Source organism: Schistocerca piceifrons, chromosome 9 (assembly GCF_021461385.2).
Source record: "Schistocerca piceifrons isolate TAMUIC-IGC-003096 chromosome 9, iqSchPice1.1, whole genome shotgun sequence".
NCBI classification, from domain to species: domain Eukaryota; kingdom Metazoa; phylum Arthropoda; class Insecta; order Orthoptera; family Acrididae; genus Schistocerca; species Schistocerca piceifrons.
Window position 1 is genome coordinate 227,944,140 of NC_060146.1, and position 25,263 is coordinate 227,969,402.

Here is a 25,263-nt window from a genome sequence, read left to right on the forward strand (position 1 = left end):
AAACAAAAAATATGCCTATTCAAAAAAAAGCAGATAAAAATTCACTTGACACCTTCCTGAGAGACAGTCTCCACTCCTTCCAAATTAACAGTGTAAGTGCAGACCACATGTGGCTTGAATTCTAAGAAATAGTATTGGCAGCAATTGAGAGGTTTATACCAAATAAATTAACAAACAACGGAGCTAATCCTCCTTGGTACACGAAGCTGGCAGAACACTGTTGCAGAAACAACAAAAAAACATGCCAAACTTAAATGGACAAAAAATCTCCAACTTGGCAGGAAATCCAAAGAGATTGTGGTCATATGTGAAGTGTGCTAGTGGCAACACACAAACAATGCCTTCTCTGTGTGATAGCAATGGAAATACTACCGACAACAGTACTGCCAAAGCAGAGTTACTAAACAAAGCCTTCCAAAATTCCTTCACCAAGGAAGACAAAATAAGTATTCCAGATTTTGAATCACCCCCCAGCTGCAAACATGAGTAATAGAACCCAGTACATTATCCTCGATAGTGAGTGTTCATCGGAAGTGAGGGTATCGTCTGGAGTGCCCCAGTGAAGTGTGGCAGGTCCGCTGTTGTTTTCTATCTACATAAATGATCTTTTGGATAGGGTGGATAGCAATGTGTGGCTGTTTGCTGATGATGGTGCGGTGTACGGGAAGGTGTCGTCGTTTAGTGACTGTAGAAGGATACAAGATGACTTGGACAGGATTTGTGATTGGTGTAAAGAATGGCAGCTAACTCTAAACATAGATAAATGTAAATTAATGCAGATGAATAGGAAAAAGAATCCCGTAATGTTTGAATACTCCATTAGTAGTGTAGCGCTTGACACAGTCACGTCGATTAAATATTTGGGCGTAACATTGCAGAGTGATATGAAGTGGGACAAGCATGTAATGGCAGTTGTGGCGAAGGCAGATAGTCGTCTTCGGTTCGTTGGTAGAATTTTGGGAAGATGTGGTTCATCTGTAAAGGAGACTGCTTATAAAACACTAATACGCCCTATTCTTGAGTACTGCTCGAGTGTTTGGGATCCCTATCAGATCGGATTGAGGGAGGACATAGAAGCAATACAGTAGAAATACAGTAGAAGAAGAATAGGTAGCTTTGAGGGATGAAATAGTGAAGGCAGCAGAGGATCAAGTAGGTAAAAAGACGAGGGCTAGTAGAAATCCATGGGTAACAGAAGAGATACTGAATTTATTTGATGAAAGGAGAAAACACAAAAATGCAGTAAATGAAGCAGGCAAAAAGGAATACAAACATCTCAAAATGAGAAGAAGGGATAGGTTAGTAGGACATATTCTGAGGCATCAAGGGATCACCAGTTTAGTACTGGAAGGCAGGGTGGAGGGTAAAAATCGTAGAGGGAGACCAAGAGATGAATACACTAAGCAGATTCAGAAGGATGTAGGTTGCAGTAGGTACTGGGAGATGAAGCAGCTTGCACACGATAGAGTAGTGTGGAGAGCTGTGTGGAGACCACAACAACAACAACAACGTAGAAGCAATTCTGAGGCGGGCTGCTAGATTTGTTACTGGTAGGTTTGATCATCACGCGAGTGTTACGGAAATGCTTCAGGAACTCGGGTGGGAGTCTCTAGAGGAAAGGAAGCGTTCTTTTCATGAATCGCTACTGAGGAAATTTAGAGAACCAGCATTTGAGGCTGACTGCAGTACAATTTTACTGCCACCAACTTACATTTCGCGGAAAGACCAAAAAGATAAGAGAGATTAGGGCTCGTACAGAGGCATATAGGCAGTCATTTTTCCCTCGTTCTGTTTGGGAGTGGGACAAGGAGAGAAGATGCTAGTTGTGGTATGAGGTACCCTCCGCTACGCACTGTATGGTGGATTGCGGAGAATGTATGTAGATGTAGATGTAGAACATAGAAATTTATAACCTTTGAGTAGTGAAACAACTTAAGGCACTTAATAAAAGCAAGTCTTTCGGTCCAGACTGTATACCATTAGGTTCCTTTTAGAGAATGCTTTTACAATTGCTCCATAATTAACAATGATATACAACTGTTCACTCGATGAAAGATCCATACCCAAAGACTGGAAAGTTGCACAGATCACACTAAATTACAGGCCCATAACATCAGCATCGAAATGCAGCAGGATTTTGGAACATATATTGTATTCAAACATTACGCATTACGTCAAAGAGAAAAATTGATTGACACACAGTCAACACAGATTCAGAAAACATTGTTCTTGTGAAACACAACTAGCTCTTTAATCACACTAAGTGATAAGTGCTATTGACAAGGACTTTCAAATTGATTCTGTATTTCTAGATTTCCAGAAAGCTTTTGACACTGCACCACACAAGTGGCTTGTAGTGAAATTGTGTGCTAACGGAATATCATCTGTTATGTGACTGGATTTGTGGTTTCCTGCCAGAGATCACAGTTCATCGTAATTGATGGAAATTCATCAAGTGAAACAGAAGTGATTTTTGACGTTCCCCAAGGTAGTGTTATAGGCACTTTACTGTTCCATATCTACAGGGTGGTCCATTGATTGTGACCGGGCCAAATATCTCACGAAATAAGCGTCAAATGAAAAAAACTACAAAGAATGAAACTTGTGTAGCTTGATGGTGGAGACCAGATGGCGCTATGGTTGGCCCACTAGATGGCGCTGCCATAGGTGAAACGCATATCAACTGCATTTTTTTAAAAATAGGAACCCCCATTTTTTATTAAATATTCGTGTAGTGCGTAAAGAAATATGAATGTTTTAGTTGGACCACTTTTTTCATTTTGTGATAGATGGCTCTGTAATAGTCACAAACGTATAAGTACACTATCAATGGATCACCCTGTATAATAACGATTTAGGAGACAATCTGAGTAGCCTTCTTGGGTTACTTGCAGATGATTCTGTTGTTTATTGACTGGTAAAGTCGTAAGAAGATAAAAACAAATTGCAAGCTGATTTAGAAAAGACATCTGTATAGTGCAAAAATTTGCAATTGACCCTTAATAACGAAAAGTATGAGGTCATCCACATGAGTGCTAAAAGGAATCCATTAAACTTTGATTACACGATAAATCGATCAAATCTAAAGGCCATAAATTCAACTAAATACCTAGGAGTTAAATTACAAACAACTTAAATTGGAAGAGATGCACAGAAAATGTTATGAGGAAGCCTAACCAAAGATTGCTCTTTATTGGCAGGACCATTAGAAAATGTAACAGCTCCACAAAAGAGACTACCTACACACACTTGTCCATCATCTTTTAGAATACTGCTGCACAGTGTGGGATCCGTACCAGACAGGACTTACAGAGTACATCGAGAAAGTTCAAAGAAGGGCAGCACGTTTTGTATTATCGCGAAGTAGGGGAGAGTGTGTCACTGAAATGATACAGGATTTGGATGAACATAATTAAAACAAAGGCGTTTTTTGCTGCGGTAGAATCTTCTCACGAACCTTCAGTACCAGCTTTCTCCTCTGAATGTGAGAATATTTTGTTGATGACAACCTACATAGGGAGAAATCATCATTATAATAAAATAGGGAAGATCAGAGTTTGCACGGAAAAACATAGGTGTTCGTTTTTTCCACACACCGTTTGTGACTGGAATAGTAGTTTTATTGTGAAGGATGGTTCGATGAACCCTCTGCCAGGCACATAAATGCGATTTGAGAGTATCCATGTAGATTTAGAAGAAAAACCCAAACACAAAGTTCACCACAGAAGGAAAAGACAAGAACAAATGTATGTCTAGAATCCCATACATTGGCAATATATTGCAGAAGATAGGAAATATTCTCAAAAAATCACAAAGTAAAAGTTGGATTTTCTACAGAAAATAAACAACAAAAACTAATACATAATATAACATTTAATCATGACCAATACTCAGACTCTGGAATATACAAAGTAACATGTCAGGAATGCTCCAAGTTCTACCGAGGACAAACAGGCCAAAATTTCAGCACCAGGTACACAGAGCACATTAAAGCTCTCTCTCTCTCTCTCTCTCTCTCTCTCTCTCTCTCTCTCTCTCTCTCACACACACACACACACACACACACACACACACACGTATCAACAGAAACATCTACTGACATATACAACACAGGACACCCATTTGGGAAAGTAGAGCAAAATGTCAAAGTACTCCAACCACAAATAAAGGGCATGAAATGGATTTGCTAGAAGAACTGGAGATATGTACCCATTACAGAAAATACGAAGACAAAATGCTAAACGAAAAACTTGCAAGTGAATCGGTGAATTTCTTCAGATACTTTGACAATACACTTAAATAAAAGTAGCAACAATTACAAATAAACACCATTGTAAAATAGATATAAGCAAATCCAGATTGTTAAGATAAATGCCTTCCGTACAAAAGTGTATCTCTGGAGAATGTGTAACATTATCTGTGTCAACTACATCTGAAAACGTCTTTGTAACTGTTTATTTATGTCAAGTTATCCTCTGTGTGTTCTGTGCATTGAAAGTTGTGAGTGACATTTAACATGTTTGAGACCCTACACAAATGGACCACAAGAAAACTGCAAGTGAAGTTCTTCCGAATTTCACCACTAACTGAAAATCACACATTTTTATATACAGGGTGATTCAAAAAGAATACCACAACTTTAAAAATGTGTATTTAATGAAAGAAACATAATATAACTTTCTGTTATACATCATTACAAAGAGTATTTAAAAAGGTTTTTTTCACTCAAAAACAAGTTCAGAGATGTTCAATATGGCCCCCTCCAGACACTCGAGCAATATCAACCCGATACTCCAACTCGTTCCACACTCTCTATAGCATATCAGGCGTAACAGTTTGGATAGCTGCTGTTATTTCTCGTTTCAAATCATCAATGGTGGCTGGGAGAGGTGGCCGAAACACCATATCCTTAACATACCCCCATAAGAAAAAATCGCAGGGGGTAAGATCAGGGCTTCTTGGAGGCCAGTGATGAAGTGCTCTGTCACGGGCTGCCTGGCGGCCGATCCATCGCCTCGGGTAGTTACGGACAGATAAGTGCCAATGTGGTGGCGTTCCATCCATCAGGAGGTTTAACACCATACTTCGTTCGAAATGCACGCTGAACAACTGTCGTCGATTCACTTCTGCCGTACTCAATAACACAAAAAGCTTTCTGTTGAGCGGTCGCCATCTTAGCATCAACTGACGCTGATGCCTAGTCAACAGCGCCTCAAGCGAACAAACGTACAACTAAATGAAACTTTATAGCTCCCTTAATTCGCCGACAGATAGTGCTTAGCTCTGCCTTTTGTCGTTGCAGAGTTTTAAATTCCTAAAGTTGTGGTATTCTTTTTGAATCACCCTGTATATTGCAGTAAAGTCGACGAAACAAAGCAGAACCTCACACATCGAAAACATTATGAGAAAAAAGTATAATACAAAGAAACACACACTTTAAAATTGAAATCATTTCCCGATATGCGCTGTGTAAAACACAAATAAAAGAAGATCATGACTGGGTTCATTTATAAATGACTTCCTGCTACCATTGTTTCCACAGTCACAGGCTTTCAAGAAAACCGTTTATTTATTATTTATTTATTGAAGTTTTCCTCTATACAAAGGTTTTTCTCCAACGTAACAAATACCATGAAATTATTACATCTGTCACATGAGATCTTAATTTATCTCCTGAGAATGTACCTCCAGGTGTTCCGATCTTGTATATCTTCCTCCAAGTCGTCTCATTGTTAATCGTACATGTTGGAGCTAGGTGATCATAGGGCATCCTCCTCTCTGCTTTTCTTCTAGTTTCCATTCCAGGATCATTTTTGTAATTCTGGCTTCCTCCATTCTACTTACATGCCTGTACCATTGTAACTTCTGTCTGTCCATCACGTCGTATATTCTTTCTCTTACTTCCATTCTCTTTACTATTTCGTGGTTTTACACTCTCTTTTCTAGAAATTCCTGCTGCTCTTCTGCAGAAGTCTGTTTCTACTGCTTGCCGTCTTTTTAGGTGTTTCAGATTAGTAGTCAAAGTCTTCACTCCATACATAACTGCGCACTCCAGCATCGATTTATATATGATTTTTTTTATTTGGTTTATTACATTTCTGCTCTGTAAGACAATCGAGCATCCAAATGACGTTCCTTTCACTGCTAATTCTTTTGTTAATTTCTACTTCTGATTTTCCCTTCAACTCTAAAATGGATCCCAAATAACAGAGTATTGACCTTCGTAATTTTCTTTCTTTCTATTTATATGTCGCCTGAATCTTTAGTGAGGTATTCTGTTTTCTGGTAATTAATCTTCAATCCGCAGTTTCTGTATTCCATTGCTAACTGGTTACGTATATAATTTGCATCCTCCCCATCTTGTGTTAACTTGATCATCAGCAAATAATAGGTGATGTATATAAACTCGATCTTTAATATCTAGCCCCATGCCATTCCATTTACGAGACCGTGTCTTAAGACTGTTATCTATATAGATTTTAAATAATGTTGGTGACACGGGGCAGCCTGGTAACAGACCCTTGCTTGTTCTAAATTTCCATGAAAGTTACCAATTTTCACTCGACGTATGTTATCTTTATACATTTCTTGTATTGTTTTAATTAAAGGACTCTGTTTGCCAAATCTAATGCTCTCCAAAGTAGTTTCCTTGGAACATTGTCATATGCTTTTTCTAAATCTATGAAATTAATCCTGTGGCTTTTTTTATTATTTTCCCTATGTTTCTATACGATCTGACATAATGTGAAAATATGGTCTATGCATGATCTACCATTTGGTAGAAAACCATTTATAATGGGCGAAATCTGATAATTTTTACATAAGAAGTTATGTTGTTTTACGACGTATACATACTTCCTTACAGTAGTACTTGTCTCTGGACACAGCATTTCCAATTTTTGTATTTGGGCAAGAATTGTATGAAACATTGAATATCAAGTTTTTTTGTCCCTCGAAGCAGTTAGAGAGGTAATCTGGAATTGGGCCTGTGAACCTTGAACTAGTTATTCATTTAGTAATGTAAATAATAGCCAGAAGAATTGTGACTGTGAAGCTGGCGAGTCAGGCAGAAGCGATCGGTGCAGATCTGGTGATGGAGCATGATATTTCACAATTTACTGGAAGCCCTGAGTGTTTGCTATCAGCTTTTGCAAACTTTCTTGTTGCTGCAAGACATTTTTCCTGTGGTTTTGAAAATTCTAAGTCCGAAATTCATTTGAAGTCAGTAAAAATAGTGATCGGGGAACTCCAGTAACGTGAGAAACATCTGTTTACACCTCACAGATGCTGCTCCCTTCATCAGGTAAGTGGATGTAAGTGTGAAATACTGAAAAATGATGCCAGGCAGTTTCTGTGATACCAACTCTCAGCCTGGTTACAAAATTTGGTTTTAGCTCTACGGGAAACTGAATGTCAGGCAGTCACCAGTGAAAGGGTAATAACTGGAAGGCATCAGAAAGAGACTAGTTGGGGCTTTCTTCCAGCAAAGAGGGGACTGTTCAAATGTTACCAGAGGGGAAGAGGCAGAGCAGTGTCAGTGCACGGTCGTAACATACTCTATGCTTTGTCGAAGTTTCTCTCAAACTTTGAGAAAATCAGCCCAAAATCATACAAGGTGTACAACTTTGGTTCTGCCTTTTTTTTCCCCAACATTTGAGGGTTTAATGAAACAAATTGGTTGCACATGTATCATTCAAAGTATTTTCCATTGATGGCAACTACTTTCTCCCATCTTTCGGGCAGCGTACAAATCCCATCGAAAAAATTGTTCATCTTTTGAAGCGATCCATGAATCGGTCCAATTTTGTAACTTCTTCATGAGATCGGAAGTGTTGATCAGCCATGCCATGTGCCAATGATCCGATCAGGTGATAGTCAGAGGGAGCAGTGTCTGGAGAATTTGGCAGGTGGGGTAGGACTTACCATTTTAGCGTTTCCAAGTACGTTTTGACCTCTTTTGCAGCGTGGGATCAAGCATTGTCATGCTGCAAAATCACTTTATCGTGCCTCTCTCTGTATTGCGGCCGTTTGTCTTTTAATGCTCTGCTCAAACGCATTGTGTTCGATAACGAGCACCTGTGATTGTTTCACTCGGTTTCAACACCTCATAGTACACGACGCTGAGCTGGTCCAACCAAATGCAGAGCATGATTTTGGAGCCACGAATATTCGGAACCCCCCCCCCCCCCCCCCCACACACACACACACACACACACACACACACACACACACACACACACACACAAATGCTGTTCAATGTCTCTTGGCTTCAGCTCAGACGGGACCCAAGTTCCTTCTTTCTGAATCATGCCTATAGCCTTGAGACATTTCGAAATGGCTCACTGTGTCACTCCCACTAATCGTGCCAATTCTTCTCTAGTTTGACGCGAGTCTTCACTCGGCAGTGTCTCCAATTCTACATCTTTGAAAACATTCTCTCTTCCACCACTATGCCGGTCTACGATGTTAAAATCACCGTTTTTGAAGTGTGGAAAACAATCGCAACACGTTCTTTCACTAGTTGTGTCCTTACCGTACCTACTTGAGAGCATTCAATGAGACTCAGACACTGTTTTCTTCATATTGAAACAAAACAGTAACACCTCCCTCAAATAATGAGAATTAGGTCCGTAAACTGACATTTTCAATCGAGAACAGCTTTACAATACAGACGCAAATCGACTAATGTTTGATTGAGGTTATGTTGACGGAAGTCCAGGTTAACTACCCGACATCTGCAATCTGTTTCTTTCGACCGCTACTTACCGTCGTCGCCACCTCATGGCAAACGGCAGAAGCAAAGTTGTACACCTCGTATTTCTCACAGTTGCCTAGCACTCGGACTCTGCATCCACGTGCACAGCCGATCTTATTGTTTCAGGTTAAGAGTTCTCGGAAGTTGCACTCAAGACGCGCCATTCCCTACAGACAAAAATGTGCGAATGAAGAGGCTCTGTGCTCGAGAGAGATTTATCTCTTGAGGTGCCAGAAGAAAAGTTACAGAAAGGCTAGTTCTAAAACTAGACCTAAAGAATTAAAAGTGTGTGTGGAATTTGTGGAGAGCAATTTGGGAGGACAGTGAAAGATTTGTACTTTCCGTATACCATATATTTGCGACTTTTGTCGTGACCTTCAAATTGTGTAGTAAGAATGGAATTGAAAGCTGTTCCATGTCTGTTTACAGGTATTTGGTGCTCGACATAGCGGATTCGCCTAACGAGAATATAATACAGCACTTTGGCACAGTGCGACAGTTTATTGACGAAGGACTGAATGCCGGAGGGAAGGTGCTGGTGCACGGAAATGCCGGCATATCGAGGTCTGCAGCTCTTGTGCTCGCCTATGTCATGGAGAAGTATGGACTCAGCTGCAGGTTTGTGTCATCTTTACATAGCATGACTACAGAACTCGGGTTATTAAATAGCTCTCGCTTAGAGCTGCAGAAAGTAACTACGTACAACTAGGAGGTCACTGACGTATCCTGTGATGGAGTTTGTGAAGACTGAATGTGAAACATCAGAATTTGCCATCAGCAGTGTACAATAGTCATGAGGGATTGGAATGTGGTTATAGGGGAAGGAGTTCAAGAAAGTGTTACAGGAGAATATCGGCTTGCTAGTAGGAATGAGAGAGGAGAAAGACTACTCGAGTTCCGCGATAAATTTCAGATGGTAATAGCAAATACTGTGCTCGAGAATCACAAGAGGAGGTGGTATACTTGGAAAAGGCTGGGAGATACAGGGAGATTTCAGTTAGATTGCGTCATGGACAGGTAGAGATTGTGAAATTAGATATTGTATTGTAAGACATACCCAGGAGCAGATATAGACTTGGATCACAATTTAGTAGTGATGAACAGTAGGCTGAAGTCTAAGAGACTAGTCAGGAAGAAGCAATGTGCAAAGAAGGAATGAAGAGATAGGCTTGAAGTTCTCTGAGGCTAAAGATATTACGATAATGAATAGCTCGGTAGCAGTTCAATTGAAGAGGAATGGTCATCCCTAGAAGGAGTATCCACAGAAGTTGGAAAGAAAAATGTAGGTACAAAGAAGATAACTGTGAGGAAACCATGGGCAACAGAAGAAACACTTCAGATGATCAACAAACGAAGAAAGTACAAAAATGTTCAGGGAAGTTCAAGAATACTGAGATATTTCATTTAGGAATGTAATAAATTGGAAGTGCTGGGAAGCTAAGGTGAAATGCTGCGTGCAAAATATGAAGAAATCTTTTAAGAAATGTTTGTTGGAAGGACAGATTCAGCATACAGGAAAGTTAAAAGCAAGGATGGTAACATTAAAAGTGCAATAGGAATTCCACTGTTAAATGCAGAAGAGCGCGTGTGTAGGTGGAAAGAGTACATTGAATGCTGGTATGAAAAAGAGGACTTGTCTGATGATGTGTTAGAATAGTGAATGTGGAAGAGATAGGGGATCCAGTATTCTTTAGAATGTAAAAGAGCTTTGGAAGACTTAAGATGAAGTAAGGCAGAAGGTATAAATAACATTCCATCAGAATTTCTAAAATCGTTTGGGAGGTGACAACAAAACGACTCAACACATTGGTGAGTAGAATGTATGAGACTGGTGATACACCATCAGACTTTTGGGGAAAGATCATCCATTCAATTCTGAAGATAGAATGAGCTGAAAGTGCGAGAATTATCACAAAATCAGTTTAACAGATCGTTCACCCAAGTTGATGACAAGTATAATACACAAAAGACTGGAAAAGAAATTTGAAGATCTTTTAGTAATGATCAGTTTGTCTTTAGGAAAGGTAAAGGCACAGGCACCAGAAAGACATTTCTGATATTGTGGATAAGTCAAAACAAGGCCCCGGTAGTAGACAACATTCCGTTAGAACTACTTCTCAGCCTTGACAGAACTCTACCATCTGGTGAGCAAGATGTATGAGACAGGTGAAATGCCCTCAGATTTCAAGGAGAATATAATAATTCCAATCCGAAAGAAAGCAGGGGTTGACAGACGTGAAAATTACCGAACAATCAGTTTAATAAGCCATGGCTGCAAAATACTAACACAAACTCTTTACAGATGAATGGAAAAACTGGTAGAAGCCGACCTCGGGGAAGATCAGTTTAGATTCCGTAGAAATGTTAGAACGCGTGAGGCAATACTGACCCTAAGACTTATCTTAGAAAATAGATTAAGGAAAGACAAACCTACATTTATTGAATTTGTAGGCTTAGAGGAAGCTTTTGACAATGTTGACTGGAATATTCTCTTTCAAATTCTGAAGTTGGCAGGGGTAAAATACAGGGAGCGAAAGGCTAATTACAATTTGTACAGAAACCAGATGGCAGTTACAAGAGTCGAGGGACATGAAAGGGAAGCAGTGGTTGAGAAGGGAGTGAGACAGGGTTGTAGCCTCTCCCCGATGCTATTCAATCTGTATATTGAGCAAGCAGTAAAGGAAACAAAAGAAAAGTTCGGAGCAGGTATTAAAATCCATGGAGAAGAAATAAAAACTTAGAGGTTCGCCGATGACATTGTAATTCTGCCAGAGACAGCAAAGGATCTGGAACAGCAGTTGAATTGAATGGGCAGTGTATTAAAAGGAGTATATAAGATGAACATGAACAAAAGCAAAATGAGGATAGTGGAATTTAGTCGAATTAAATTGGGTGATGCTGTGGGTATTTGATTAGGAAATGAGACACTTAAAGTAGTGAATGAGTTTTGCCATTTGGGGAGCAAAATAACTGATAATTCTCAAAGTAGAGAGGGTATAAAATTTAGAGTGGCAATGGCAAGGAAAGCGTTTCTGAAGAAGAGAAATTTGTTAACATCGAGTATAGATTTAAATGTCAGGAAGTGGTTTCTGAAAGTATTTGTACGGAGTGTAGCCATGTATGGAAGTGAAACATGGAAGATAAATAGTTTAGACAAAAAGATAATAGAAGCTTTTGAAATATGATGCTACAGAAGAATGCTGAAGATTAGATGGGTAGATCACATAACTAATGAGGAGGTATTGAATAGAATTGGAGAGAAGAGAAATTTGTGGCACAACTTGACTAGAATAAGGGATCGGTTGGTAGGACATTTTCTGATGCATCAGGGGATCACCAATTTAGTATTGGACAGCAGTGCGGAGGGTAAAAATCTTAGAGGGAGATAAAGGGATGAATACACTAAACAGATTCAGAAGGATGTAGGTTGCAGTAGGTACTGGGAGATGAAAAAGCTTGCACAGGATAGAGTAGCATGGAGAGCTGCATCAAACCAGTCTCTGGACTGAAGACCACAACAACAACAACAACAACAACAACAACAACAACAATGGAAGCAAGATTGAAGAAAAATAAAGACATGTTCATAGGGTTTGTTGACTTGGCAAAAGCATTTGAGAATGTAAATTGTGCATTGAATTTCATTTCACGTGGAGCAAAAGCCAAACTGAGTCAAGTACGATCATAAGGATACATTTATGCTGTATTACAAGCACATAGACTGAGCAATAATGTGAGGCAACAGCTTTACCAGTGCATTTAGATTGGACAGCACTAACCTGCAATGATGTGAGCAGTTGCAGTTCGGGCATAGAGAGAGAGAGATGAGCAGAGAAACAACATAACTTTGGATGTTATTGAATTTTTAAAGAGAATGAAGTAATATTTGGTAAAACTCCAGCAATACCGCACGCCTCTCGGATGACCAGTCGAGAAGCATAAAATGTCCCCTATCATAGTATTCTAATTACAAACAAGGATGGTGAAAATTCCCAACTTAAACACAGGATAATTTTTCTGAGCAAGCTGTGTGTCATGCAAAAGCATACTGCAGGGATTCATTGTATTGTAGAATATTTAAGCCACCTGAAGATGACAGACAGACAGACAGACAGACAGACAGCCAGTCATGTAATTCTTCTGAGCAGGGTATGTATGGTGCAAAAACATACTGTAGGGATTTCACTGTATTGTTGAATACTGAAGCCACTGAATGTATTATTGATAGTCATTCATGTGGTAATCTCTTAGTTCCTTTCTTATCCAACTCCAAGAAATACATTTCAGTTCAGAACTGTCATCTACCACATTGATAACGAGTCAATCAACAACAGAAGCCACGAAGCCAGCCAGGCGCCACATTTTCTCGTCCTTTTTTATGACATGCTATTCTATATCCTTGTAGCATTCGGTAGTGGCACATGAAAAATCTGCATGCCTTAGTTCCAGTATGCCTGGCAGCTGAACGGTCTTGTTATTTCCCGCAGCAAATCTCTTAACTTGGCTCCAGATCAGTTCCATTGGATTCATGTTGTAATGGTACAGTGCCAAATGTAAAAATGCAGCATGTATGCTGTGTTTGATGCTGTGAAAATGATTTTCATGTTTCTACAACACTGATCCCTATGGTTCGTGTGTGCGACTAAATCTGTGGTATTAAACAATGGACATAATCCAAATGTATAGTGTTTGGTTTTTCGTTTTTGTCCTAAAAATTAAATTGTTGTGTTTTATTAATTTCAACTACATTTATTGACAAAATATTGATTGTTAAGAATGTATATTTGAAATGGGAAACAGGAATTGTACATGCAATATGTAATTAGAAAGAAGAGTATGTGCATTATTCATAATGATGATGAATTTTACAGTTACTAGGTGTAGGTATTTCAAATTGAATGTAACAAAGGGACGACCAGGACAAGATTTGAACCAGTGATCCATGAACTCCACCAGATTATCAGTCTGCTACATTACAGATTCCGCTATACATCCAAAGTGTATTTGTATCTGAAGTGTATCAAACACACTCAGAAAATTTCATAGCCATTTCGTCCCCCTTCTGTAAATGTATGAAAAACCTTGAGAACAACCTATTTCTCGGGACTTTTTAACCATGTTCCACATGTGTGTTTCAGTAAAGAGCAGGAAGCAGCCTCAGTCTTTTTTATACTGTGTATTAACAGTGCAACAATTAGACCACAACAGTACAGAGACTCTGACTGTACCAGATGTTTTTAAATAAAAACTACATAACTAAAATGTGAGTAAGAAAAATGTTGATAGGTGTTAATACATTAAAATATCTTAAAAGTTTCATTTAACTTAGTAATAAGATATCTAATACATAAGTAGGACCTGCTTCAAGGAGCGTAACAGCCCCAATGTACGTGTGCTACGGCCTCTGACTAGTCATTGCATTAGTGTTTGTTTACATCAGGTTTATTCTTATGATGAATAGAGTATGTTGTTGTTGTTGTTGTTGTTGTTGTTGTTGTTGTTGTTGTTGTCTTCAGTCCAGAGACTGGTTTGATGCAGCTCTCCATGCTACTCTATCCTGTGCAAGGTTCTTCATCTCCCAGTACCTACTGCAACCTACATTCTCCTGAATCTGTTTAGTGTATTCATCTCGAATAGAGTATAATGTGTACAAAAACCAAGAGGGAACAATAATAGTGGGAGACCAAGAACAGAGCGCTCGGATTAAAAAGGGTGTAGTCTTTCACCCCTACTGTTCAATCTTACATCAAGGAAGCAGTTATGCAAACAAAAGAAAGATTAAAGTGCAGGATTGAAATTTAGGGTGAAAGGATATCAGTGATAAGATTCGCTGATGACATTGCTTTCCTCAGTGAAAGTGAAGAATAATTACAGGGCATGTTGAATGGAATGAACGGTCTAATGGGCACAGAATATGGATTGAGAGCAAATCGAAGAAAGATGAAAGAATGAGAAGTAGCAGAAATGAAAACAGTGACAAATTTAACATCAGAATTCGGTATCATGAAGTAGACAAATTGGGGAATTCTGCTATCTAGGCAATGGAAAAACTGTTGCGGTCAGAGCAAGGAGAATATATATGTATTTTTAAAAAAAGCAGACTGGCACTGGCAAAATGGGAATTCCTGGCTAAGAAAAATAAACTAGTATTTAATATAGGCCTTAATTTGAGGAAGAAATTTTTGAGAATGTGCATTTGGAGCACAGCATTGTATGGTAGTGAAATGTGCTATGGAAAATCAGAACAGAAGAGAATTGAAACATTTGATAAGTTGTGCTACAGAAGAATGTTGAATCTAGGTAGACTGATAAGGTAAGGAATGAAGAGGTTCTCAACAGAGTTGGCGAGAAACGAAATATGTGGAAGACTTTGACAAAAAGGAGGGACAGGTTGATAGGATATCTGTTCAGACATCAAAGAATACTTCCCTGTACTAAGGGAAGCTGTAGAGGGTAGAAACTGTAGGGGAAGACAAATATTGGAATACATGTAGCAAATAATTGAGGATGTAGGTTGGGAGTACTACTCTGAGATGAAAAGGTTGGCATAGGATAGGAACTTGTCAGGTCGTATCAGACCAGTCACAAGACTGGGGACCCAAAAAGTACACCATGACTAAAATTCTTTGAGGGGAGGACTAAATTCAAAGCTGCCCCCACCCCTGGGCTCACATCTCTTTTTATGAGTACATCCTTTGCAGCATAGCTGCTATGAGCCTTCAGCTCTTGCAGTGGTACTTCCCTTGCTGCACATGGCATCGCGTTATTCACGTTATGCTCCACGAGCAGGCGCCCTGGGGCCAACTCCCAATTTTTGTCCAGAACTTCTTGTCTCATCATACTTTCTGAGATCAAGTTGGTGCTTCCCACAGTACTCCCCATGTACAGGAGAACAGTGCTACAGGGATTTGAATTGAGTGTGTCCTTTTTTCTGGGTATTGTTAATGGTCTAGCGGCAGCTGTGGGGGTCTACAGTGTCACCCTCCCTGTATGCTGCCTACTTTTAGCATTCACTGTTGCTTCTCAACTGTGGGTCTTGCTGTATGCTGACTATGGGGTGCCGTACAGAAGGCACAGTCCTGGGGTCTCAGCTGTGGCTTCTGGTTTTCCACTACCAAGACGTGTGCTTACACTTCTGCAGCTGTCGTATTGTTCATTCCGTTCCCAACCAGAACTCTGCCTCAATGACGAAATGCTCAATGTGGAGGAGTCTTATCATTTTTTGGGATCGGTCTTTGATGCTCGTTGACACTGCTTTCCCGTCTTCGCCAGCTTAAGTAAACGTGTTGGTCACACCGTAGTGCTCTTGGCTATCTCAGCAACACCAGCTAGATTACAGGCCACTCCACTTGTGCGGCTCTACAAAGCTCTGATACTGCCACGTCTTGATTACGGGAGCATGGTGTGTGGCTCAGCATTTTCTCAGAAGCTGACCCAATATGCCATTGTGGTGTTCAGCTTGCGACAGGTGCCTTTTGAACCAGCCCTGTGAATGGCTTACTCGTGGAGGCTGGCGTCTCTTCCCTACAGGTCAGGCATGAACAACTGCTGCTCAACTATGCAATACACATTCACTGTTCATCTGAACTTCAAAAACTACTGCATTCTTTTTCCTGACTAGGAGTTCTGCTTCCCACAATTGGGAGTTCTGCTTCCCACAATGGAGGTCAAGGTCTGGAGTCACAATCACAGTTTGGATACAGTCTCTGCTCAGAACTCCATTTTTCTCCACTGTAGCTTCTTGGAGGAATCACATGCACCCCATTGTGTATATGCCGCCTTCAGTTTTGCTTTGACCTCTCCTTTGGACCGAAAGATTCAGCAAACCCTGTGGTTTTTCACCGACTGTCCCTGGACGTTCCCGATGCATTTCCACGATAAGACGTGGTACACGACGACGGCTCTGCGGTCGATGTTCCCTGTCGAATGGATATAGTGTATTCACTGCAGAATTGGTAGCCATTGCTCGAGGTATCCGCCACCTTTGTTCTTGTACTGACGGTTGTTCTTAATCGGCAGTGACTCGTTGAGTAGTCTTCAGGCTGTCAACCAGTACTTCCCTCAACATGCATTGATTGTGACTATTCAGAATCTCCTGAATGTCCTCCACTGTGCTGGAAGGTTGGTCAACTTTGTATGGACCCCTGCTCACTTTGGGATCCCAGGGAATGAACATACTGACTGAAGATGTATACATCCCAGGAAAAATCCGGGAATTTTTGCAGCTGGGAAAACCATGGGAATTTTTTTAGAATTTCTGGGAATGTTTCATTACTTTGGTCTTCTGTTAAATTTTTGTAGTTTTGGATGGTAAGAACTGATACTCTAACAAAGAATTTTACCATATCCCACTAGCGCAGAATAAGACTGCAGCAATAAAACATAAATGAGAGAGAGAAAAAATAAAATAAATTACAACTTAAGTTGCAAAGGAAACATGCCATTTATAACAGTGAAACACAGTGCACACACTAGTGTATGCCAGCAGCAAAATGTGTTAAAGCCTTTAGGATGAAGTCTATGCAATACTTCATAACAACAGACTGCTTCCGAGGAGCGCGACACCACAATTGTTGACATTGGATTCATTTGAGCAGTTGTGAGTGGGCTCATGCGCATGCGCAGTTGAGTCTGGTATGAGCAGTACTACTTCCTCCCACTTCTGTCTGTTAGCTGTGTCAGCAGTAGCAACAAGCAGCAAGGAATTATTCTGATGCATCCAAGCCGCCACATTTGTGCATGCCCAGAGCAGTCTGAGTTGTAGTGGGGAGGGGTAGTCTCCACGTGACCCGTGTTTATGTTCAGGGATTTTGCTCTTTCCTCTTTGTTTACAGTTCTCATGTCAAATGAAAATAAGACAGATTTCTGTGGCTAGGAGCTACCAAGTGAATAAAATACATTCACATAATTACGGACAGCTAAGATATTAGTTTCAGTTTTCTGATTTTATTTTATTTCCATATTTTTGGCAATTGACATTAATCGCGCTGCAGAACGATGAAGTTATTTTTGTTGGTTTGCTGAAGAAATTTGACTTTTATTAAGCTTTTCTGCAGAGCCAGTCAATTTATTTGAAACACTATTGTCTAGTTTCAACTGTTCGCTGAATTTCAAGTGCATGTTATAATCTTGTGGCACATATGGTATTATGCCGTAATAAAGAACCAGACGTGGGATAATACCGTGCTGGTGCGCAAAGAAAATTTACATCTCGAAAACCACACTGAAAAGCTTAATATCAGGTTGAGGCTTAATTCATTATGAATCTGGACTTACGAAAGTGCACTTTAAGCCGAATTATGCGCTTTGGTACGGTTTACGAAATTCCGATGCTCGTGGAGTATCCTCTGATGTCCTGTTACTTTTATGACTTAAATTAATATCTCTTAACGCATATGAACATGTGGGCTTCCTACATCATAGCTGCACACGCCTGTTTTCTGGTGTTCTCTGGCAACTGTAGAAAAGAACCTATTTCTAACAGGTCACGAGAAAATATTGCGAATGTTTGTTCGAAAAGCGTTACTTTCAAAATAAATTTCCTTTTACACAAGATGAATAAAGTTACATGTGAAAATGTGTGACGAATTTCTTAAATCACAAACTGATTGGCTCTCATTTAAACTTAAAACTTTGAGGACCAGCCACTTAGAGGAATTTTGTCGAGTCCAGAAGACCAGACATTTACGTCATTAATTAAAAATTTATTGGCACATTTGTGTGATATATCTCTAACAGTAACACGCAAAAAAAGACCAATAATATATGTGAAAGTTTAGCTTTTCTTGTAGCTACACTGTGTGTATGAATTTAAACCATTAACTTTTCCTATTTGTGTGTTCACACTACTTAACAGTGACGTTGCTGTCGGCTGACATCATCACGTGTCCTGTGCTCTGAATATCTGCTATCACTGGCTGGCAAGATCACTCGACACGAGCTACGATTGGCTTATAAAAACGCATCGCAATCTCGATTTACGTGCTTTGGAAACTAATGTGCTGTGTTTGTTGTAATTTGAATTTTTACTTTTGTAATGTGAGAACATGCAGTTTATATTTTGCTACACATCAGAGATCTTTCGGAAACACTATTCCCCCCTCCGGGTTTCATTTTCTAATGTGCTGGGAAGCTCTTCGCCATTGTATAAAACTTTACCCATTCGAAGGATAGACAGGTTTTACAGTTCAGAGCGAAAATACACGGTCGCTTAGCATGGAAAAAGTGTATTTTCATGAGGGGGGAAAAAGTGTATTTTTAACTGGGAAAAATCCGGGAATTTTTTCTTTGTCTGCTTATACACCCTGTGACTGTTTGGCCAAGTGGGCTACCGGGACACTGATTTTGGAGATGGGGTACAGACCTGGGTCTTCAATTGGCTCTACACCCACAATTGTCGGAGGCTTGGAATGTGAACTGGTCTGCCGCAGTTTCTCCAAAGAAACCGCGAACCGTAGCTGCTTGCCAGTCTTCCCTCCATGCTTCTCACAGGGAATGTGCTGTCCTCTGTCGGCTTCCCGTCAGTGTCACTTGGCTACCCCACGGTCACATCCTCCGACGTGAGGATTCACATCACTGTCAGAATGGTCCCCATCTCAGGGTTGCCGACATCCTACTGGACTGCCCAGGTTGGCCACCTTATGGGGTAACTTTAACTTGCTAACACGCTACCTCTGGTGTGAACGATGCAAAAGTGGCCGATTTGGTTTTACGTATTACTCGTGCAAGTGGTTTTTACTCTTCTCTGTGATGTAGGGCATATTAGCGTCATTGGTTCCTTGAGGGATTTGTGGGTGCCCCCAATCTGCTCCGATCTGTAGTCCACCTGTGCTCTTGCCCTTGCCAGCCATTTAATTCTTTTACATATGTCAATGGTTGGCAGACTCGTAATCATTGGTCCCCTTTCTGAGATTTTATCTTGTCCTTGTAGCTAGTTTTCTTGCAGCAATGGAAGGTGCGGAAGCATCAGTCAGATGCACAGGGTGTCTCTCCAGTCGCATAATGTGTCCCAGGTGTCTCCAACTGTTTCCTGCGAGGGACAAGTCTCTCACCTTCACCTGTTACACCTCTCTCACTACTGTTTGCTTCTATAACTTGGTTTTCTTGATTCTCAGATACAACCAAGTTGGTTGGAATTCATCTTTTGTATAATCCCTCTCTGGGGACTATTCCTGGCTTGACACGCAAAGGATTAAGGAATCGAAGACCTTGTTGCTTAGTTCATTTATCCCCACCAGTCCATCCTTATTTGAAGTCCTGTTCTGCTTCTCTCCTCATTTTTAACTGAGTGCAACTTGACAAACCATCTGTCCCAATTCTGTACATGTTGTAACAGATGACGTACATCCAGTTGTTCAGTTGTGCCGACAATTCAATTTTTGGGAAAAACCCATCTGCACAGCCAGATATATAGACTGTAAGTATGTAGACACTTGTTAAATGAAACACAAATACATAAAAACATGCACAAATATGTGAAAATATGAAAACTTATTCCACAGACAAATAAGTAAAAAAAAATGCACGAAAAGTGGGGAAAAATAGAAATAAACAAATGAGGTTTGGATATACGTGCATGTTCGGATAAGGGAAGATGGGGGGGGGGGGGGGGGGGGATGGACTAGGGTGAGAATTGGAAGTACGTGTAGCACAAGTAAGTGTGAAATTACATGAGAATGAGAGAGCAAATAGGATCGATAGGAATAATTATAATTATTGGCAGGAAGAATTTGGAGGACGAGAAGCTGGACCAAAAATCCACGCAGTCACTTAGCCATGTATTGTGCACAGAAAAGATTGTTGATACAGTGTGGTTAGGTTGTTGGAGCATGTGCAGTTTGGAAGGCAATGAAAAGCACAGTAAGGAGACAGAATGAACACTGAGTAGAGTAATACTTTGGAGAATAACAAAGAAAAACATCACAGGGTTGTGGGATGGAAGAGAAGCCATTGGATAAAATCAAAGAATGGAAAGTCTAGGTTGGAATATCAATGGTATTATGAAAAGGATAGAGTGCAACCCACTGTAAAGATGAAACATTTGGTTGCAGACAAGCACAACAAAAAGACAGTCGTATATTTAGCTTTCTACCAAAGCTTTCTTCAAAAAAGAAATGAAAACATAAACACTTTGACACGAGCAGGCAAACCTCACACACATAACCGCTATCTCTGGGTGCAGGCACAGCTTCAGTAGGCTGTGGAAGGGGGGGGGGGGGTGATGGCGGGGTAGGAGAACGACAGAGAAGAGTACAAGAAGACTAGTGGGTGCATTGCTAGAGAGTGGCATGCAATGAGGGTGACGGGATGCATATTGGGAGGAGGTGATAGCACAGAGGGGGTGGAAACTGTTGGGTGTAGGGTGTGGAGACAGTACGTTATTGTATGTTGAGGCCGGTATAATTTCAGGAGCGGAAAATGTGTTGTAATGTTTACTCCCATCTGCATGTTTCAGAAAAGCTACTGGTGGAGGGATGATGCCAGATGACACTGGTTGTGAAGCAGCCATGGAAATCAAATATGTTATGTTCAGCTGAATGTTGCACCACAGGGTCATCCATTCTGCTCTCGGTCACAGTTTGGCGGTGGCTGTTCACGCTGGTGGGCATCTGGTTGGTAGTCGTACCGATATAAAACGCTGTGTATTGATTGCAGCAGAGCTGGTACATGGCACGGATGCTTCCACAGCCCTGTGGCAAGGGGTTGGGAATGGGAGTGGTTTTCAATGGACTAGGATGTTGTGGAGGTTGGTCGGGTGACGGAACAGCACAGTAGGAGGGGTCAGAAGAACCTCAAGTAGGATATTGTTCATTTACAGATATGCTGATAGGTAATAAAATCCCTGATGTGGTTCATTTGTTGCAGACTGGAGTGGTATTGACTGACAAAAGGACACTTGTTCGTAGCTAGTTCTTGCGAGGTGGTGGGAGGATTAGCATTTTGCGAGGAAATGACGAGGGAGATCTGTTTGGGGACAAGGGCTGGAAGATAGTGCCTGTTCGTGTGCGAAGGCCTCGGCGAGATCTTCTGCGTACTAAGCGAGGGAGTTCTTGTCATTGCGTATATGCAGTCCTCGAGTGGTCAGGCTGTGTGGGATGGATTTTTTTGTGTGGAAGCGATGGCAGATGTCGAAATACAGGCATTGTGCACTGTTGTCTACCGACACACCTCTTGGTCTCTACCTGTTTGCTAGTTCTCTCCTTTTCTGCTTCCATTTTCCCCCTTGCCCCACAGCCTCCCAATGCTGTGCTTGGCAGCCTTGCACACTCCAACAGACAGCACTCCCTCACAAGTAAAGTACCCTGCTATCCCCCCCTCCCCCTTGCTGTCCCACTCCAGATCACTGTATTCGATAAATGCGACAGTTGCAGTCTGGTCAGGGATAGTGGTCGTGCTTGTGTGAGTTGTGCCTGCTTGTGTGAATCTGTTTGTGTTTTGCTTTCTTTTCCTAAGAAGGCTTTGGCAGATAGCTCAATGTGTCACACTCTTTCTGTTGCACGTGTCTGCAACTCAACATCCTATCTATGTGGTTAGTAGCAATCTATTCTTTCCTTAATATTGTTGATAGTACAGGAGTCCACATCCTGTTACGAGGAAAACCTTTGTCTCTGTTAATCTGATTTTCTGCTAACCGAATTTCAGTTGCTTCATTGTAAACACTGTTCCAATACCCGAAAGTACGGGCAGCTATCAGGGTCTCATCGTATTTTATCCTGTGTCCCTCGTTTACTTAATTTTCTGTTACCGTCGATTTTTCAGGTTGTCGTAGCCGTGCTCCACATCCGTCCTGAACTGTGCGAATCGAATGGCTGATTCCAACATTGACATGGAATTTTATGTACTCCAGGCTCCCAAATCATCTTTGGCAGATCCGAGTAGTGCCCTAATTGTGAAAACTACACTACTGTGTATTTGATTACCTACGCTTCATCCAATCACATCAGTTTTCATTGGGACTCGGCAGCAGTAGCGTTTTCCTGAAAGTTGCCAATAGATGAATCACTGAACATCGAGTTGGATTGATTTTAGGATCCGGCAGAAAACTTTAGGAGATTATCAAGAATTATTACTCTGGGAAAGCCTAAGAGGTCACAGTGCTGCTATACTCACACTGATAATTGTGTGAATGTCTTCTAAATTATATGTGTAATAGGAGAAGTGCAACTATGAGGCTTGCTCAGAAAGTGAGTGTACTGTGATCATAATGGGCTGTGGTTTTTTGTTTTTGTGAGGTTTGGCAACATTGAGTGGTAGAGGGGGATACCCAGACCAGAGGAAGCATCGTAGAAACACGCTAGCACGTAAACTATGTCCAGTTGTGTGACATATGTCGGTAAGAAATCCTGCAGAGTGTGAGCCTCACAGAAGGAATAACATCTGACAAATTTTTTTCACAAATCAAAATGGTTTACAGCCAAGGTTTTATGAATAGAATAAGTGTGTTTAAGTTGTGTAGGGAGTTCAGTGCAGGCAGAACAAATCTACATGACGAACTGAGGAATGGAAGACCTACCATTTTGACTGACGAGTTGGTGCATAAAATCGAGGTAACTTCTAGAAGACCGCCGATTGACAGTGGATGAAATTTATGTGATGTTTCCCCGACTCACCAGAACTGTCTTATATGAGACACTCACAGAAACGCTGAGACACCAGAAACTGTGCGCTAAGTGGATCCCAAAACAGTTGAAGTAGCAGCACAAGAAAAACTGGGTCCATAGTGCCAGTGAGCTTCTTGAGTGACATGAATTGGAATATAGGAGCATCTTGAAAAGGAAAGTGAGGGTTTTCTGAGCATTAGTGTGGCTGGAGATAACACATGTGTGGCTCATTACACACCTGATATAAAGACAGTTGTCACAGTGGCATCACACCAGCTTCCCATCTGCCAAAAAATTCAAACCCACAGTTTCAGGCGGGGAAAAAAAATCGTGGCCTTATTGTTTTGGAAATGAAAAGGCAGCATCATTTTGGTCGAAGTTTTTCCTCGGGGAGAGACTAACAATGTTGTAAGACTTTAAAAAATAGTAAAAAGGAGAATTCAGAACAAAAGGAAGGGAATGCTGATGAGAGGAGTGTGCTTGCTGCTTGACAACACACGTCTTCACACACCCTTAGCCAAGAAGGCACTTGTGGACTTATTTGGCTGGGATGTTTCGAATCGACTGAAGCTTCGCCTGGACCTTTCGCAAGATCCTAAGGACTCCGTTAACCCTGCGGCTCTCCGCTGCCACTTTCTCTCGATTCTTGAAGTGAAGTGTTCCGGGGCTCTGAAGTGGTGTACACTGACTGCTCGATGGCTGCTGGTAATGTTGGCTTCGCCTTTGTCATCAGAGGCCATATTGAACAACAGTCCTTGCCTGATGATGGCTGCAATGTATTCACTGCAGAGCTGGTGGCCGTATCTCTTGCACTTCAGTACATCCGTTCCTGTGCTGAGGAATCGTTTCGTCTGTTTACTGACTCCTTGAGCAGCCTACAAGCTATCGACTAGTGCTACCCTCGCCATCCTTTGGTGGCGTCCATCCGAGAGTCCATCTATGCCCTGGACTGGTCCCGTCATTCAATGGCGTTTGTGTGGACACATTTGAATCCCAGGCAACGAACTTGCTGACAGGCTAGCCAAACAGGCTATATGGAAACTGCTTCTGGAGATGGTCATCTCTGAACCTGACCTGCGGTCTGACTTACAACGCAGGGTTTTTCGACTTCAGGAGACGGAATGGCATAACAGTACGCACAACAAACTGCGTGTCATTAAGGAGAGTATGAATGTGTGGAAGTCTTCCACGCGGGCCTCTCGCAGGGAATCAGTTGTCCTCTGCCAGCTCCGCATTGGCCACACTCGGGCGACCCACGGTTACCTCCTGCGCCGTGAAGACCCGCCTCAGTGTCGGTGTGGCGCCCGGTTGACAGTGGCCCATATTCTGGTGCACTGTCCCACTTTGACTGCCCAGCGACGGAAACTTGGGTTACTGGACTCGGTGCCGTTCATTTTATCTGACAACGCCTTATTGGCTGATTTAGTTTTATACATGAGGGTGGGCTTTATCATTTGATCTAAGTTTTAGCACATGTCCTTTGTCTCTCTGTGTCCTCCACCCTAGTGTTTTTAGGGTGGAGGAGGTTTCAACATGTTGCATAGTGGTTGGCTTTACCTTTTTATTCTCGTGGTCTGCCAGTCACTGCTTTCTTGTTTTACTCTCTTCTGTTACTAGTGTGTGTCTATCGTTTTCTTGTCCTCTTTTGTTCCTTTTAGTGTTCATTGCCTTTCCTTCATTCTTGTGGTTTTTCCTTTCTTTCCGTTGTGTGTTATATGTCTCGTCTGTCTTATTCTCACACTTGTGGCATTGTTTTATTAGGAACAAGGGACCGATGACCTCGTAGTTTGGTCGCTTTCCCTCTCTTTTAAACCAACCGACCATTTTCAAACACACATTTTGAGGCAGAATCTGTTGGTGTCATGTGTCAGAAAAGGTGTGCCATTCGTGTCGACAGGTAACCCCCAG

General features: G+C 41.2%; 1 protein-coding gene across 2 annotated transcripts in view; it reads left to right on the forward strand.

Moving 5' to 3' along the window:
* Positions 1 to 25,263, forward strand: part of LOC124716924 (serine/threonine/tyrosine-interacting protein-like) — a 78,107-nt gene that overhangs the window by 40,064 nt on the left and 12,780 nt on the right. For both annotated transcript variants that reach the window (XM_047243500.1, XM_047243501.1), the window contains exon 3: positions 9,185 to 9,373. In XM_047243500.1, the coding sequence (XP_047099456.1) occupies positions 9,185 to 9,373 (189 nt within the window). The remainder of the gene's footprint in view (positions 1 to 9,184; positions 9,374 to 25,263) is intronic.